Source organism: Onychomys torridus, chromosome 2, assembly GCF_903995425.1.
Source record: "Onychomys torridus chromosome 2, mOncTor1.1, whole genome shotgun sequence".
Taxonomy (NCBI): Eukaryota; Metazoa; Chordata; class Mammalia; order Rodentia; family Cricetidae; genus Onychomys; species Onychomys torridus.
In genome coordinates this window covers 66,559,170-66,577,954 of record NC_050444.1, presented here as the reverse complement: position 1 = coordinate 66,577,954, position 18,785 = coordinate 66,559,170, and the positions used below count along the sequence as shown (strand labels likewise).

General features: G+C 47.8%; 1 protein-coding gene across 1 annotated transcript in view; it reads right to left on the bottom strand.

Moving 5' to 3' along the window:
* Window positions 1-8,075, bottom strand: part of LOC118577177 (stimulated by retinoic acid gene 6 protein-like) — a 41,612-nt gene extending 33,537 nt beyond the window's left edge. Inside the window, exon 1 of the mRNA XM_036177251.1 lies at window positions 8,056-8,075. Within this exon, the coding sequence (XP_036033144.1) occupies window positions 8,056-8,075 (20 nt within the window). The remainder of the gene's footprint in view (window positions 1-8,055) is intronic.
* Window positions 8,076-18,785: the final 10,710 nt, after the last annotated feature.

Sequence of the window (18,785 nt, the reverse complement as noted above, 5' to 3'; positions counted from 1 at the left end):
TGGAAAGAGAGACTGGATGACTACAACTTGTCCTCTGACTGCCACAGACTCAGGATGACGACACGTATGTGGAGAGAGAGAGAGAGAGAGAGAGAGAGAGAGAGAGAGAGAGAGAGAGAGAGAGAGAGAGAGGATGCAATGAGCAAGAGCGGAGTGTATCTGGAAACAGGCACAGGGCGCTGACATGGGGCTTACAAAGGAGCAGTAAAGACAGGGTGGCTCAGCCCAAGTATCAAACCCTTGGCGCTGCCAGTGAGGGACAACACATTTACATCTCCAGTGTAGAATGCACGGGTCACAGAGAGAAGGGCAGCGACCGCATCAGGAGTAGCACTGGAGGGAGCCTGGAGCTTCACAGGCCAGCCACTGAAGGGTTGCGGCTAGCAGGACACTCTCTCTCCCCTCCCCCAGGGAAAGCCAGCCTGGAACCACACCCGGCATCCGTTACGGCCAGGCTCCCAACACAGGCAGCACATACTCCGTGGGACTCTCAAGCACACATGAGCACCCACTCAAAACACAGGACACTGCAAGAAAAGACTGTCATCACCACCACCACCATCACCACCACCACCATCACCACCCCTGCCCCGCCCCACGCCAAGGACTCAGTGAACACTATTTATTCACTTCCTCCTGAGGACGTGGAGGGAACACATGCCCTCTCTGGAGTGAACGCTAGAGGGCGTGGCCTCCAAGGAAAATCAGAAGAATGCCAAGGGATTGGCAAAACGCAGTTCTCTCTCAGCCCCGGGGATTTGAATATGTAAACATTTATTTAAATATATAAATACCAAATGTGTTCACATGTAACATTCCATTTAATAATGTAGTCAATGCATATTTATAAACACAAGAACTGAAAAATACTTTCCCTTATAAATTGTCTGAAAAAAAAATTAGAGAAAATTCTAGGACAATAAGAAAAAAATGAACCTATGAAGACGGGTTTAAAAGCGAGAAGAGCAGGAGAATAGGCAAACATGGTCAGGAGCCAGGTAAGTACCTCGGGATAGGATGTCTGAGCCCGCATCAACTCAAGCACGAATGACATCCACTTGGAGGGCAGGGAGAGACAACAGATGGCTGGCTCTGCTCTCCCGTTTACATGGGAGTCCAGACTCTGTCTCCTCCCTTTATGACTTAGATAAAAACAAACTTCTAGATAAGCAGAGTAACAATTCAGTGGCAGGCCACCAGAACAGAAGGGCAGAAAGTACAGTACAGTACAAAGTTATAGGAAAGAAAAAGTTCAGCCACCAGCCACACCAACAACGACCAGGAAGAGAAAGAAAACAAAGTCAACATAAGAAATACAGACTGGCAGATCTGAAAATTAGTAAGTAAGCTGCTAGTGGAGGGGGAAAGGGCATTTAAACATGGCAAGTGACCTGATTTTTCATTCTTTTTAGAAATGATGTATTTATTTTACTTTGCTTTGCCTGCAGGTCTGTAAGTATACTGTGTGCCTGCCTGGTGTCAGCAGAGGTCAGAAGAGGGTGTCAGAGCCCCTGGAACTGGAGGATGTTTGCAAGTCACCATGTGGGTGCTGGGAATCGAACCCGAGTCCTCTGGAAGAGCAGTTAGTGCTTTTAACTGCTGAGCCATCTCTCCAACCTCCTGAACTTTCATTTCTCTAAAGAAGATGTGAGTGGGCCACTGGTGTGTTAACCAGCGTGGAACCTCCCTGAGCACCCACAAGGCAGGAAATAACGGGGCTGGGGAGGCCGTAGAGAGAGGGTAATACTGAGTGTTAGTAGGAATACAAATTAGTGTATCCACTGGGTAAAACAGCATGGGGGTCCTTGTGGTGGGTATTGTGTTCCCTGAAATATTGTGTGTTCCCCAAAATAAACATATCTGGGGTCACTCCAATAACTGGCCTCAGGTTTGATTTCATTAACAAGTACCTTTTAAGATTCCTGCTACAGGTCCTCAAAATCTAAGCATAGAAATGGGCATGGTGGCATACTCCTTTAAGCCCGGCACTCAGGAGGCACAGGCAGGTGGGTCTCTGTGAGTTAGAAACTAGCTCGATCTATGTAGTGAGTTCTAGGCCAACTAGGGCTACATAGTGAGACCCTGTCTAAAAATAAACAAGCTGACTAAGCATGACACCGTTCCTGAGTGTGCACATCCAAAGGAAAAGAAATAAAGTTTGTTCCCATGTTCTCTGTAGAATTATTTGCAGTAGCTAAGACAGGGAATTCACAGACAAATGGATAAAGAAAATGTGATGTGTGTGTGATGGCACAGGTGTTGCCAAGGCTGGCTTGGGTCTGACAGGCCCAGCCGTCACCATGAGGAACACCACGTGGTAGTTATTAAACAACATTGTCAAAAATTCACCAGAAAAGATTAAAGAAGTTACACTAAAGGGGTAAGTAATAAAGACTGGAAATGCCTCCGTCCTGGGGAGTACACCCCCATCTGCACTGCGGATACTGCCTTCCTGACCCTTTCAGGCTTGGAATCAGCCAAGGCAGGAATCCAGTGATTGCTGCCAATCAGGGCTGAGTTGACTGTTCTATGGAAAGACTAAAAATGATAGAGACAATGTCTATAATGCAGATGTTTTAATCTGTTATTTTCCTTTTTAAGATTTCTTTCTTTTCAGTGTATGTGTATAGATGTTTTGTCTGCATGTATGTCTAGGCCCGAAGAGGTCATCAGGTCCCCTGGAACCTGAATAACAGAAGGTTATGAGTCACCATGCCAAAAGTGAACCTGGGTCCTCTGCAGGAGAAGTCAGTGCCCATGATGGCTGGGCTGTCTCTCTAGTCCCAAGCCTGTTATACTTACAGCTCTACTTTGTGAGCTGCCCAAAAATGATTTGTTTTCTTTTGAGGTACTGTTCTGCCAAGATTCAAAAACTCTTATCTATGGCTTAACAAAAAGCAGTTTCTATCACGGATGGAACAGGAAGTAATTTCTATCATGGCGGGAGCAGGGCCTTCTCACTGGTATCTTCTTGGTTCCTGTCCATTTGTCCAATCCATTCGTGTAAATGAAGCGTCCACCTCCACTCATGTCGAAACCGGCCTCACTGACCAGCTGCAGTCCAAGGCTTGTCCGGAGACAAGGGATCAGCAAAGATCACGCTGGCATTCTGAGACAACCAGCTGGCTCTGTGGAACTGGAGACGGAGCAGGGAGTATTTACAACCCTGTGTATGCTGTGTGCCTATCTGTTGTATCAGTATAATCTATAACGAACTCACATACAGCTATGTCTCTTTTTGTGTAAAGAGCCCGTCATGACTCATCTCCCAGCATGCCTCTGGCAGCTGTACCCCTGCCTTTGGGCATGGCCTAGAAAAAGGAAGGTGTCCACATTTGGAAGATAAAGATAAATAATAATTGTAACTGAGCAGGAGTGGAGTTGAGAGTAAGAAAGTTAAAAATTCAGTGCCAGCAACCAGAGGAGTTTGAACAGACACCACGAGCAGACCACGAGCAGACCGTGAACAGACTGCAAGCAGAGCACTAGAAGGTTACGTGGTAGAAAGATCTGGGCACCCCAACATATGGCCAGTGTAAGGGGAAAAGAAGTCAGATAAAAAAAAGAGAAATGTTGGGGTTGGTATGTAAAATGGGAAAAATTTTAATAAATAAATATATTTAATTAAAAAGAGAGAGAAATGTGTGAACAGCAAGGTCTGAAAACCAGCAAGTGAGCCAGTAACAAAGGGAAAATGATACTTGAAAAAAAAAACAACTTATAATTCAGAATGGGCAAATGATCTGAACTTTCATTTCTTAAAATAAAAAAAAGTGGGCAACAGTTACCAATGCTAACCAGTGTGGGGCGCCCCTGAGCAGTTAGTGCTGGTAAGGGTGCAGATGACCCTTGGTGGGAATTCGTGTGGCCACTGAGGAAAGAGGAAGGGAGGTAATGGACGGGAGGAGACAGGAGGGGAGTGGGTGGGAAGGAGAAAGAAGGGGAGAGGGAAGGGAGGAAGAGCCCCCCAACTGTGAAACCTCCTCATCCACCTCCTCCACTCAGCTCCCAGAATCCCAACACTGTGGTCTCTGCAATCCAAGCCCCTGTGAGGCTTGTTTTAGTTTGGGGTGGTTTTCTGGGGAGTGGGAGTGTGGAGGGAGTGGCATTGAGACAGGGTTTCTCTCTGTAGCCCAGGCTAGCCTCTGACTTGAGGTCCACCTCCAAGCCCTCGGCTCCCCTTTCTCCACTCCTCCTCTGCTATGGGCAGCCTGAGGATAAACAGGTTTCCTCCAGCTGGGCATCTTCACCCTGCTATCAAAGAGGGGTGGGGCTGGATTACGGGGGAGTTAGAGGCCAGCCTAGGCTATATATTGGATGCGAGGCTAGTCTGGGCTACAGAGTGAGACCCTGTCTTCAAAAATTGAAGAGAAACGAAGGAGGCAGGGGAGTGGAAGAGGAGGAGGAAGAGAAAAGCTAGTTAGTTAGTTAGTTAGTTCGTTAGTTAGTTAGTTAGTTAGTTAGTTAGTTAGTTAGCTAGTTAGTTAGCTTTGCTGTTTGGAGAGCTGAAGGGGACTCCAAAGGCTGAGCAGCTTCCCGAGACCCCAGAGCACTTGGCCAACTCTCTTGAGAGTGCTCTTCCTCCCAGGATCAGCCTTCTGACCCCTCCCCTCCTCTGCCCAGTGAGTCACTGTCACAGGGCGACAGTATCGGGGGCTCCCTGGCCTGGGCCTCTTGCCATGAGGTAGATTGCAGTTCCCACTTCGTTAACAGCCAGGGTGTTGGTCCCACGACCAATCCAGCAATGTAGCCAGAGCAGGACACCTGTGCTCGGATGTCCCAGCTGCCCCCTTGAGCTGCCAGCCTCTTCTATCAAAGAAGCCACACAAGGGAAATGGTCCTGTGTCACCACAGCTCTGCTGCAGTTGCTAGGGCTCCTGAGGCTCAGAGACCCTCTGCTCTCAGCTGGTCCCTGGGAAACGGCTCCTAAGAATCAGGAGAAAGATTACAAGGGCCCACACATACACACCCTGCTTCCTTTCAGTTTTCTCCATGGCCCCTTATCTTCTCTCTGTGCAGACCTCTGCTTTCTTCTTGCCCCCACCTCTCTACTTATTTAGAGTTCATTCCTGGCTGGCCATGGCCAGCTCCTGGTTGCTGCCTTTCCTTGAGGAGCATGCGTGGCTGGTTTTATACGTGTCTGAAAAGCCCAGAGCAGCCATCATGGGAAAAGGGGGTTGGGGTAAAAAAAGGAAGGGGTCCATTTCTACTCCCTACCATTCTTTGTTTAAAGGGACAGAGAGATCGCTTGTGGGTTAAGAGCACTGGCTGCTCTTTGGGAGGACCTGGATTCAATTCTCGGTACCCACATGACAGTTACCTTCTGTAACTCCACTTCCAGGGGATCTGATATTTTCTTCTGGCCTCCATAGGCACAGGGCATAGACATGGTATACAGACATAATTGCAGCAAAACACCCATACAGATTAAAGAAAATTGGGGAAAAAGGAAAGTTATTAAAAAATATTTATTTTATCATGTGTGTGTCTGGTTTTTTTTTTTTTTTTGTGTGTGTGTGTGTGTGTGTGTGTGTGTGTGTGTGTGTGTGTCTACATATGTACAGGTGTCCAAGGAGCCATAAGAGAATTCAGATCCCTGAAGCTGGAGTCACAGATAGTTGTGAGACACTGGACACGGGTGCTGGGTACTGAACCTAGGTCCTGTGCAGGAGAGGAGTGTGGTCCTACCCACTGGGCCGTCTCTCCAGCCCTTGCTACCATCTGCCCAACTCAGCAGCACTCAACCTCATGTCCTTCCACCCAATGGAAGCAACAATAAAGAGGACCGTTCACCATATGCTGTATGTAGGGCAGGTAGATGCTCTAGCCCCTTCTACAGCACCCCCCCCATACACACACACACACACACACACACACACACACACACACACACATACACACACAGAGCAAACTTCAGAGGAAAAGCCCGAAGTGCCACTGGGTAGCAGAGTTGAAAGTCCAACACTTGGTCAATTTTCCGGTTGGGAAGAATAGTCAGACACATGGGCATAAGATTCTGGTAGAGAGTTTGTGGCCAGGGTTCTCAAAGGGGAAATGACCCTGTGTTCTATGTTTGGAGAAAAGCCTGAGCAGCATGCTCAGGCCCGAGCCTCCAGTGAGAAGGGCCCTGATTGGCTGGTTCATAGCCAGGAAGGAGACTGTGGTTGAATGAAGCTCTTGGGGACAAGACGGACATTGTAAGGTCAAGAGGGCGTGACAACTGGCACCAGATGGTCTCCTCAGCACAGCCTCCACCACAGCTGCCCGCCTCCTAGGGAGCAGTGTCCCACGGAACCACAGGTCAGCCTGCCCCAACTGCACAGCCCTCTAACCAGCTCATCTGAAGTCTTCATCACGGCAGTGGTGGCTCCAGGCGCCCCATCAGGCCACATCACAGCCCCAGCGTGACTCCAGCTGTCTCCTCCATCCTCATGAAATCCATTCATCTTTGTCTATGCCCATAACCCAGGCTGTCATCCACCTTCACTAAGACCATAGAGTAGCCTCCTGCCCCATCTCAACCCATCCTCCACACGGACCAGAGGGACCATTCTAGAAACTCACAGCTGATGGCATCAGGCCCCTGTCACCTCAGCCTCTCCCTTCTCTCCTGACCGCAGAGCCCCACTGGGGATATGGGGAGAGTGGGACAGCTTCTCCTGGGCTCTCCAGCACACTGCTCCCTTCCCACATCCAGAGATACTCAGCCTGCTCGGTCTACCTGCCCTGCTTTTCTAGGTGACACTCACCATGCCCTCTTTGTCCCCATGGCTCCCCTCTCTCCTGTCTTCTTTGGGAGCCCTCAACATTCTGAGCAGATCCTGTGCCCCCAGAAGGCAGGGGGTCTGTTTTCTGTTCTTCATCCGCCATGTTTCCAGGTCAGAGTGAAAATCTTGGTTCCCCACCTGGGAGGGACTTCCCTGATCCTCCATTCTTCCCGTTCCAGCTCTCTGATCCTCTCAGGACTGTGAGCTCACCCACCCCTGGCAGAATGGCTCTTCTCAGCCAGACAGCGGAACAAGCGCTGCTGAGGCCAGGAGGAAGGACTCTTACTCACTCGGGGTAATCAGCACAACCGTCATGGGGAATGGCATGGACAGACTCTAAAACAACCAAAAATACAGCTTCCTTAGGAGTCCACCATCCCACTGGTGAGAAAACAGACAAACGAAATGAACTAGTATGTCCAAGAGACACCCGAACCCTTGTTTATTCTAGTAAATATTCACAATAGCCAAGATATGGACTCCACTGGGGGTCCCACAGTGGACGAGGAGACGAAGAAAATGCGGTACATCCGTATGATGGAATACTACTTAGCTTCAAATAAAGAAGACACTCCTGTCATCTGAGACAACAGATGACTCTGGAGGACATTACAGGGCGTGAAATGAGCCAGGGACAGAAAGACAAACACAGCATGACCTCGTTCATATCGGTGTGTAGAAAAGGCTGACTCACACAAGCACAGGGCAGGACAGCAGTGGGAGGGGGGAGGAGGAGGCTGGCAAGGAGCGGCTAGCCACGGCTAGAAACAGTTAGAGTTAGAGTTACAGTTATGAGGAGTAGGTGCCACTGTTTCGTGGCCCCAAAGAGTGACTAGAGTTAACGTATCAGCTACATACTTCAAAATGCAGAGCGAGGGAGTCTTATCACAAAGAAATGATAAATGTTTGAGGTCAAATCAGTGTGCCATATGCATATCAAGACTTCAAAGTATACGCCATAAATGTGGACAACTATAAAACATTGATTAAAGAGGGCAGGGAGGGCAGGGAGTTTTACACCAGAGTAATAGGTAAAGAAACCATAATGAGAAACCGTAGAGACAGGATTCCAAGTTAGGAGCCTGTGAGTCCTTACCTGGGCTCTACCCACTCACCGTGGCTCTGAGCTGCCATGGAGGAAAACTACTACAGTTCTCCCTTTTCTGTGTCTGCCTGCCTGCAAATTAGCCAGTCCATGCCTTTCTCCAGTGTCTGTTAATCAGCAACATCAAAAGAGCAAAGAGGACCTGGCTGTCTGGAATGTCCCATCTCAGCCTCTGCCGCTCACCTTGTGCTGGCTGCAAGCATCTTGCTGAAGAGTGCTACTGTGGGTGGCGTGCCTGTGGATGCCGCTGCCTGTGGATGCCACTGCCCGTGGATGCTTCTTGTTTCTCAGGCTCTTGCTTATGATGGTTTCCCATGAACTAGCATTCTGCCCAGTTCGATTAGTAGACCCAAAAGTCAGAGAAAAGGCAAACATTCAGTCAAACATTTACCTGGGAGTGAAATCAGGTGGCAGTTCTCTTCCTGGTTTCACAACACCTCTTGCCCCTTGGCTTCTTTTCCCACCTCTCTTCTACTGTCTCCTCCTGGGGCCCCCTGCTGTCCCCTTCACCCCAGCTGTGGTCCCAGGACCACCCACCTCCCAGCGGTATGTGGAGGCTTTGCTGGGCAGCTCTGTGCCTTTGGCCAGCTATAAAAAAATATTCTAGGTAATAAACTAGGACTCTGCCTCCGGGCCATAAACCAGGATCGCTGGCTTAGAGGTTCTCCTGGACACGGGCGGGCACCTGGCCTCTTGCTTGGAGAAGTGAGCAGGGACAAGTTCAAAATGGACCCCCAGTCACATGGCAGAGCCTGCTAGCTGCCCCATCCCTGGGCAGGCCATTCCTTGGGCAGAAAGTAAGGCTGCTACTTGGTGGCTCTCTTTAACCCCCTCCCTGCAAGGCCAGGCTCCAGCCACACTGGCATCTAGGGGCAAACACCCAACAAAGATTCTTGTGGGGTGGGGGCAGGAAGGCTGAGTGCCCCCTGTACCAGGCTTTCTTTTAGGCCACCAACCAGGACATGGAGACTTAATATTGGTCTTATTAGCCCTAGCCCTATCTTATACTCATTTCTTGCTAGCTTTTTTTTTTCTTTTGAGTCAGGGTTTCTCTGTGTAGTTTTGGTGTCTGTCCTAGATCTCACTCTGTAGACTCACAGAGATCAGCCTGGCTCTGGCTCTGGAGTGCTGGGATTAAAGGCGTGCACCACCATGCTCTTCATGACTTAACCTGTTTCTTTTCATCTATGTTTTTGCCTCGGGGCTTTTTATCTTTCTTTCTTTCTGTATACCTTATTTTCTGCTCTCTCCTTGTCTGGCTTCTGGCCCCAGACATATCCCTTTCCTTCTCCCAAACCTAGGTTTCTCCTACTTAGTCTCTCTGCCCACCAGCCCCGCCTATCCCTCTCCTGCCTAGCTATTGGCTGTTCAGCTTTTCTATTAGACCAATCAGGTGCAGGCAAGGTAAAACAAATGTAGCACATCTTTACATTGTTAACAAAGGCAGCAAAAACAAATGTAACACACCTTCAATAGTTAAATATTCCCCAGCATAAACATATGTAACACATCTTTGCCTAGTTAAGACACTATTCCACAACTGTCCCCCTCTAGAGTGTGCTGAAGGGCTGAGGGAGTCTGCCACTGTCCCTTTCCCATGGGAGGGGACTCACAGTCCTTGAGTCACCACACTAAGAACATTGGCCCCTCACAGTCTAGCCCAGGCAAAATAAAGTTGGCTTGTCAGTAGCCTATGACACATGGGGCTGACTTGTCACAGCAGCTCACCTGACCCTCTCTAACACTTCTTGGAGTACAGAGGGTGTTGGCAACACCCTAGGGCCCAAGTCCCCTATTTTAAGAATGAGGCTTCAGGTTAGCTTAATGACTTCCTTAAAGGACCCGTCTCCAAAGACAGTCACATTCTAGATACCAAGGGCTCATGCTTTGGCGTCTGAGCTCAGAGCCTACCCCGGCAGTCTCATCAGCTATGGTGGGAGGGGAGGCAGTGAGTAGTGGCCACTGATGCCCCCAGACAATGGTTTCATGCATTGATAACTCTACCCCTGCCTGCAACATCCCTACCCAGGCCTGCTATGCCGTCTTCTTGGCGTGGGCCACATTCATCTCCCGTCATACAGGTGAGTCCTCTGAATGTATGGAACGCTGGTGGGTGTGGTCCTTTGGAGTGTGGTCTTAGGAGTCAGCTCCACCATTAAGAAGCCTGTTACTAGGTAAACCACCGTGTCCATCTGCTGAGCCCATCTGAAGATGAGCTGCACCTGGGTTAATAAGACACTGAGCATGTTTCAGAGAGTACCTGCCACCCGGTGAACCTAACCAGCTGGGCACCCAGTCACTCCTCAGATACTGGTGACCAAGTCCCGGGCTCCTGCTTGATGGGAGTGGTTCAGCCACATGACCAGATCTGAATCAATGTTTGGGATACAGAAGAGGCTCCACAAATGCTTGCTGTCAAGACGGACTTGAAAGATGGAAAGGAACACAGGCAGGCTCAGCGCAATTCAGCTCTCTGCCAGGTTCCTGCACACACAGAGGCATGTGCAGCGTTTCCTGGGAGCCCACTGCTGCTCCCCTAGAATGGCAGTTCTCCGGTATGTGTGCCCAGAGCTCAAAGGCAAGGACCCCAGCTCTCTGGTAGGCACTTAGAGGCCATCTCTTCTGGAGGTGCCCACTGAGGGTCGTCCCATCTCCTGGCCAGGCTGCAAGTGGATGCATTCCACTCTCAATGACCTTTACCACTCTCCTCACACCCTCAACAAAAGGTCGTTGTTGAATTGTCTCTGGGCCAGGGGGTGATGGGAAGGCAGCCACTGATGCCGAGAAGCTAAGACATCTGTTCCCAGGCAGGCAAGTAAGTTCAGGGGGATGCCATCTGGAGTAACAAGGTCCCATGTCTGAGAATCTGGCATGCACCCTGTGGTCCCTCTCCACACTCTCTCAGGCGTTCTTGCCTTTTTTGAAGATTCTATGTTGAGTCCAAGCCTAGAAGTTGAGATGTGGCTAAGCTATTTCCCCAGTTGATTTCTCTCCAGAATGCCAGCCTATGAACACTGATTCTTTTTCCCAGCTTTGGGATAGCTGAAGCGTCTAAGTTTGCACAGTTTCTGTTTTTCTTTTTTTGGTTTTGTTTGTTTTTGGTTTGGTTTGGTTTGGTTTTTTGTTTTGTTTTTGTTTGAGACAGGTTTTCTCTATGTAACTTTGGCTGTCCTGGATCTCACTCTGTAGACCAGGCTGGCCTCTAACTCACAGAGATCCACCTGCCTCTGCCTTCTGAGTGCTGTGATTAAAGGCATGTGCCACCACTGCCCAGTAGTTTGTTCAGGTTCTAGATTTAAAAAACAAGCAAAAGTATTGTACAGAGAAGAACCCTGTGGCACTCCCCTAGAGATCCCAGCGGAGGGGTGCTGCCCATGGGCAGAGTGAGGAGACAGCATTGATGGAATTCGCCAGGACCCAGTAAAGAAGTCACTGTCTTTGATCCCTGTGCTTATCAGGGGTCAGAGTGTGAGTGAGGCCACGGGAGGAAACTGAACAGTGTGTCACAATGGCCGCACTTGCTTCCTGAGAGTCAGAACCCTGTCATAGGAAACCTCTATTTCTTCTGTAGAAATACAGCTTAATTATTAAGTTCGGGAACAAACGAACTTGGGTATCTGGGAGAGCTGGTGTGGTTTTATCACTGAGTGACCCTAAGTGCTTCCTGGGGTTGGGGATGACCCTTGACTAAAGACTGCTTTCCTCTCTTTAAGAAAGAATTTATAGTTTGTGGACGACCAGGACCAGGATACTCTTGAGGGGTGAGGGATAAGAGATTTAGATAGAAATATAGAGGAGGAAGAGAGACAGATAGAAACACAGGACAGCATTGGGAGGGTCTGGATCCTTATCCACCGGCCCAGAACTTTATTGAAAAGGGCTTTTTATAACAGTGCCAAGGGGCAAAGCAAAAGACCTCCCCTTTGCTAGATATAACCAAGTGTAGACCATTCCAAACACCTGGTGCCCAGGCCTGTGGTCCAATCATCCTCTTATGCAGCCATGCTGGTAAAGCAAGCTCAGATCTTACTAGGAAACCTCTGTGGGCTCCCACAATAGTTGGCTCAAGTTCCTTCAAAAACAGACCTGGGAACCAAATAAATAAATAAAGCCTGACCTTCCATCTGGACATTCAAAATCTGGATGTTGATCCTTCCAGACTGTCCTGAGAAGGCTTGGCTCTCAAAAAGCCATTGAGGTGGAGGGCCAGACTCTTGCCTCTCTCATTCAGGCATTCATTCATGTGATGAATATTATAAAGCAACTGTACTGTGAATTATGCTGGTTCTTGAGGCAAATGCTTGCTAGGTCCAGTTTGTTCCTTTCCGGGTAGGTCAGGAGCCTAGCTTGCACAGGGCTCTCACTTGAGAGAAGGTAGTTTTACAACTTTACCCAGACAGAACATGGAGAATGAGGGAGAAATGAGCACCACAAATGGGCTGTGATGGGCTCCATAGGGAGAAGCAGGGCCAGAAGTCATTTGAAGGTCACTTTTAGAGAATCAAGAGAGTCACTTAAACTAGAGGCATGCAGGAAGAGAGCAAAGCTCGGTGAATTTTGCCAAGCAGGGTTGAGGGCCTGGGTTTATGCTCTGCCCTAAGAGCTGTGTGGTTTCTATGGTTTGAATCTGGCTCAGTCTCTCCAAAACTCGGGAGTGGGGCGGGAGTGGAACATGATGGGGGATGTGGAGGAGGGGTGGCCAATTAATACCTTTCTCAGGAGAGTTTTCACTGCACAGGACTGGGTTACTTCCTGCCTTGGCTGGTTGTTATAAATGTGTCCCTGGCTGGGGATGTAGCTCAGGTGGTAGTGCACTGGGCCCCAGGTTCTAGCCCAGCACTCCAGAAACAAGGCATGTTGGCTCAGGTCTGTAACCTCAACACTTGGAAGGTGGAGGTGGGAATATCCGGAGTTCTAGGTCATCCTTGGCTACATAGTGAGCTCTAGGACAGCCTGGGCTATGTGAGACTCCAACTCAACAACTGAAAACAAGAAAGTAAAGCAAGTCTCCTGACCATGTCTCTGTCACACAGGTTCCCTTGCCCTTCTGCCTTAGGTCATGAGTTGAAGTAGTAATGGGCCCTCTCCAGAGCAGAGAAGATGCTGATAGCATGCTCCTGAACTTCCCAGGCTGCAGAACTGTGGCCACAGCTACCTCTTTGTTTATAAATTATAATTATAGTTATTCTCAGGAAAACTAAGCAACCGTGAAAAAATCCCTCCCTGCCCAGTGGAGTAAGGCATCAGCAGTTGTGTGTGAAGACTCTTCTATGTACCTCTGCTGGTTCTGAGGATTTCCCTGACCCCTACACTCACCTCATTACTTGGGGGGAGACTCAGCTCTGGACATCTCTCTCCCCTGACCAACTCTTTGGCTCTTAATCACAGGAAACTAGCATCCAGCCCATGAAGAAAAGTCATTCTAGCTTTGTCCACACGGTGGAGCTTTTCCAGGTCAGTTGCTTGCAGAAACTGTAGAAGCCCAATGGAGTGCAGGAGGAAAGGTGATAAGGTCTAGTTTCTCGGCCATTGGCCATTGCTTGCTCAGGGCTCACTCTTAGTTCGCTTTCTTATATAATGCAGGACCACTTGCCTAGGGATGGCGCTCCCCACAGCGAGCTTCACTATCCTACATCAATTAACAATCAAGACAACCTCCCCAACCCAAACTTGCCCACAGGCCAGTCAGACCCAGTCAATTCCTCAACTGAGGCTGTGTCAAGTTGACCATTCAAGCTAACTAGAACAGAGAGAAAACTGGCATTTTTAAAAATGGGCCTTCAGTTACCTACATATTAAAATAATAGCATCTGCCACCACCATCACATAGATCTTTTCTCTAATGCCAGGTGTACAGGGAAGCCGCTGACGTGTCTCCATGGGCAGCATACAGTGTGGCCAAGAAGACAGGCCGGTGGTGAGGAACACCTTGTCTCTTAAGTCGTAGGCATTCATTGGGTGAAATGTACACAGAGCTGACTATGGATCTGGGTGGGACAAAGCACCTCTCTGCCCAATGCTACCGTGTAGAAGATAACGCTTGGGGAGACTGCCTAATGCATAAGTTTTGTAATGCTGTGAAGTAGAGCTGAACTTAAATGCCGCTTTTCAGGGTGATTAGCCTGGCCAGACTCACAACTTTTCCATATATAAGACTAACTATTCCACCAACAGGCAGAGTGTAACCAGAACCTGCCTGGATGGGTGACATATAATTTCTGCACAGAACACTGTCGATTAAATAGGTCACTGTATATAGCTCAGGCATCATGCTCCCACACTGGCATGTAAAGACTTGTTTTAGGACTAGGGGACGAGCTTTCCTCAAGTCCCGCCCCTTTCCCACCCCTTTCCCCGCCCCTTTCCCCGCCCCTACAATGTGGGCCTCTTAGCACCAAGGCTTTACTTTGAGGTAACACACACTGTGACCCACCAGGCCTCTCCCATTTCCTCCTCCACCCTCTCCCCTATACCTGGCTGTGCCTTCCTCCCTGTGGTCCTCAGGCCCGCACTTTCTGCTCTGGATACCTGGGGTTCCTGCTTTTCTCCTGCCCCCAACACCCCAGGAAACAGCTTCTCACACTTTGTCATTTGAGGAGGTAACTTTGCATTCTCTTTTCCCCAATATTTTTCTGTTGTAATAATACTTATAGGGGGCTGGAGAGAAGGCTTGGCAATTAAGAGCACTTGTTACTCTTGCAGAGGATCTGGGTTCAGTTCCTGGCACCTACATGATGACTCAGCCATCCAAAACTCCAATTCCAAAAGGCACCAGGTACACACATGATACACATGCATACATGTAGGTAGAATACTCATACACATTAAATTAAATTAAATTAAAACAATAACAAGACATATTTCTTTAAAAAAAAATAATGCCCAGCATAGTGATACACGCCTTTAATCCTAGCACTCAGAGACAGAGGCAGGTGGATCTCTGTAAGTTTAAGGCTAGCCTGAATGGCACAGAGCATTCTAGCCAGGGCAACGTAAAGAGACTCTGTCTCAAAACAAACAAAAAAGTAATACTCTGCCTTTAATCCCAGCACTTAGGAAGAAGAGGCAGACTCTGTGAGTTCAAGGCCAGCCTGGTCTACAGAGCAAGTTCCAGAGACAGCCAAGGGATATACATAGAGAAACCCTGTCTCGAAAAGCCAAAAAGAAAAAATACTAACAATACTCATGATGCTGCCCATCCCTCGGGTCACCTTCTTGAGCACAGATCATGTAGTGTGTGTGTCTCCAACCCTGTGCCCAACACAGGCTTGGCATGCTGTGACAGGCCCCAGAGAGTTGGCTGAATACAGAAAGAGTAAATGAATGAATGAATGAACAGATTATGCTGTGTGCTGTCATGCAATGAACTGAGACCCATACTCAACAGTGCCTTGAGAATAAGGAAGACACCAACTCTTCCTCGACCTGGGCAGGAAGGCTTTCACCTCCTCACACAGGAACGGTGATCTTTGAATGGCCAAGACCTGCTCAAAGAAGGCACCACTCTCCTCACAGGAGGCAGGCTGCCTTCTGAGAAAACACATCCTGCAGGCAAAGGTGGCGTCTCTTCGTGGATCTGTGAGGAAAGCAGCAACTGTTACTATGCAGGAGAGGGAGTTGCAGGGGCTTCTCCTTGCCTCTGTGTCTCTTGTGCCATGACAGCTGTATATGTGTGTGTCAGGATCACCATGAGACCTGCTGGTCATCAAGTGTGTCTGTCCATCCTGGAACCCTGGAGGTCATTACAGAGCGGCAGCCCTGTGACCCGCGCCCAGGTGTGTGAGTACTACCAGCCTACTCTGCTGTGGCTCACAGTAGTGGATGGTCAGAGGGAGCCCCTGAGGGCAGCCAGCATCATTTCAAACAAGGGCAAGGGGTCTAGGTTAAGTCTGAAGACTGAGTGGGAGAGCCAAGCTCTTCACTGTGCTGATTCAAATCCACTTTGGGACATCAGACGTTTTTCTGTTTTGTGAAGCAGGGTTTCAGCTCTCTCCTCACAATGCCTTTTCCCAAGAGAAAGTTCTACACAACCCCATGTAACAGGTAAATAAAAAAAGTATACAAATCGAACATGTACTGATAATGAATCAGAGATTTAGTTTAAAGCAATTCTTTGGCATACATACACCTTTATCTTCTATCAAGGATTGAAGCAACTGTAACATACCAACAATGCAATGTGCTTGTTCATTTTTACCAGCAGAATTTACCTTGGCTAAGTATCTGGTGCTGCAGAGTCCTCACACAGCAGCTTCAGAGTTTTTCATTGTCGATCTGTATTTCAGTCATTGATATTTTGTTTTTATAATCATCAGAGCTAAGAACACTGCTTTTAATGGATGTGTGCTTCAAAATGCAAAGATAGGTTTAGGCCATTTCAGAAATGGTTGGAACTTTTTTTATTTTTTGAGACAGGGTCTCACTATTTCACCGTGACAGGCCTGGAACTCTCTATGGAGAACAGGCTGGCTTCGAACACCACCAAACCCAGATTATTTAACAATTTTTATGAAACTCAAGTCAGTAACTCAAATAGCAATTTTTAAATCCAACATTCTAACACAATACAGTAAAAAAAAAAAAGTCCTAATTTGATTCTTCCATACTGAGGAATGATGGCAGGAAAATATTAGAAGCCTTTCCACAGTGAAACCATTATGTTTCTATGAGAACAGAGAACTGTGTGTACAGCAGAAACTCCCCAATTCCTCACCAACCATCACAGCCAGCCAACGCTGCACGTTCCCATGGGTCCCTGAGACTCTGTCTTCCTTTCAGTTCTATGGCTGTGATAAATACCTGCAGAGGCAGCTTAGAGAAGGCTCTTTCAGCTCACAGTTTGAGACGCTAGCCCATCACTGTAGCTGGAAGTTTTCCTGTGTCCCACCCGGTCCACAGCCACTAAGACCCAAATAAATACACAGAGGTTTATATTAATTATGAACTGCATGGCCATTAGCTCAGGCTTATTACTAACTAGCTCTTACACTTAAATTAACCCATAATTCTTAATTATGTTTAGCCACGTAGCTTGGTACCTTTTCTCAGTTCCACCTTGTCATCTTGCTTCCTTTGTATCTGGCTGACCAACCTGGGCTACAAAGTGAGTTCCAGGAAGGCTGTCCAGAGCTACAAAGAGAAACCATGTTTCAAAAATTAGCTAAATAAATAAATAAAAAGAAAAGAAAAAAAGAAGGAAAGAAGGAAGAGAAAAGGAAAGAAAGAAAAGAAACAAAGCAGTGGGTGTGTGCCTGCCACTGCTCAGCTCACTTTCTCCTCTTTATACAACCCCCCACCCAGGTTCCCCTACCCAGGGAATGGTCCCACCACAATTGCAATAGATTCTCCCATCAATTAATGGAACCAAGCTAATCTCTCACAGGTGTGCTCAGAGGCCCATCTCCCGGGTATTCTAGATTTAGTCAGGTTGGCAATTAACACTAGTCATCACAGACACCCACCTCAGCCTGCTGCCTATTGTGGAGTATTTGCTTCAGTAGTTAATGGCTCACTTGGCTTCTGCTATTCCGGGAACCTGGCCAACCTTGCTGGCATTCAAGAAGCCACCTCCATGGCAGAATCTCTAATTGTCATATATGGATAACGAAGGAGAGGCAAAGAAAAAAAAAGAAAGAAAGAAAATTCTTTCCAAAGATACTTGTGCTCCTCTCAATAGTGTGTGTGTGTGTGTGTGTGTGTGTGTGTGTGTGTGTGTGTGTGTGTAGGTCAGAGGAAAATGTTGAGGGTCCTTCTCTATCACTTGTTGTCTTACTCCTTTGAAGCAGGTATCTTCAAACCTAGAGCTTGCCTTTCTCAGGTAGGCAGTGTACAAACCCCAGCAAACCCTCCTGTCTCCTCTCCTTCCAGCACTGGGGTTACAGACACACCCAAGACCAAGCCTGGCTAGTGTATGGGTGTTGAGATCTGAACTCAGGTCCTCATGATTAAGCAGCAGGTGCCCTTAACCACTGAGCCATCACTCCAGCTCTGTGACTTCCTTCCTTCTTTTCTTTCCTTCTTTCTTTCTGTATTTTCTTTATTTTTTTTTAATTCTTTGAGAATTTCACACAATGTATTTTGATCATATTTACCCCTTCCTACCCTCACCCCCAAATCTACATCTCCTTCCCTACACTCCCAATGCTGTGTCCTCTGCTGTGAAATATTCCTTTATACTGTGTAAACATATGTTGCTGTGATTGGTTTAATAAACAAACTGACTGGACAATAACTAAACAGGATAATGTTAGATGGGAGAGCCAAACTGGGAATGCTGGGAGGAAGAAGGGAGGAGTGGAGAAACACCAGAAGATGCAGATGAAGCAGGTAACAAGCCATGAGTCATATGACAAAGCATAGACTAGAAGTATGGATTAATTTAAATGTAAGAGTTAGCTAATAACAAGCCTGAGCTATTGACCGAGCATTTATAACTAATATTAAGTTTCAGAGTGATTATTTGGGAATGGCTGAGGCACAGAAACTTCCACCTACAGTCCTTATTTAAAAAAAAAAACTGCTGGGCAGTGGTGGCGCACACCTTTAATCCCAGCACTCAGGAGGCAGAGACAGGCAGATCTCCATGAGTTCGAGGCCAGCCTGGGCTACAGAGCAAGTTCCAGGAAAAGCACCAAAGCTACACAGAGAAACCCTGTCTCAAAAAACAAAACAAAAAACAAACAAACAAGCAAAAATCAAACAAACAAACAAAAAACAAGGGGCTGGAGAGATGGCTCAGCAGTGAAGAGCACTAGCTCTTCTTCCAGAGGTCCTGAGTTCAATTTCCAGCAACCACATGGTGGCTCACAACCATCTGTAATGAGATATGGCGCCCTCTTCTGACCTGCAGGGATACACGCAGACACAATACCATATACATAATTAAATAAATCTTGGAAAAAAAAAGAAAGAAA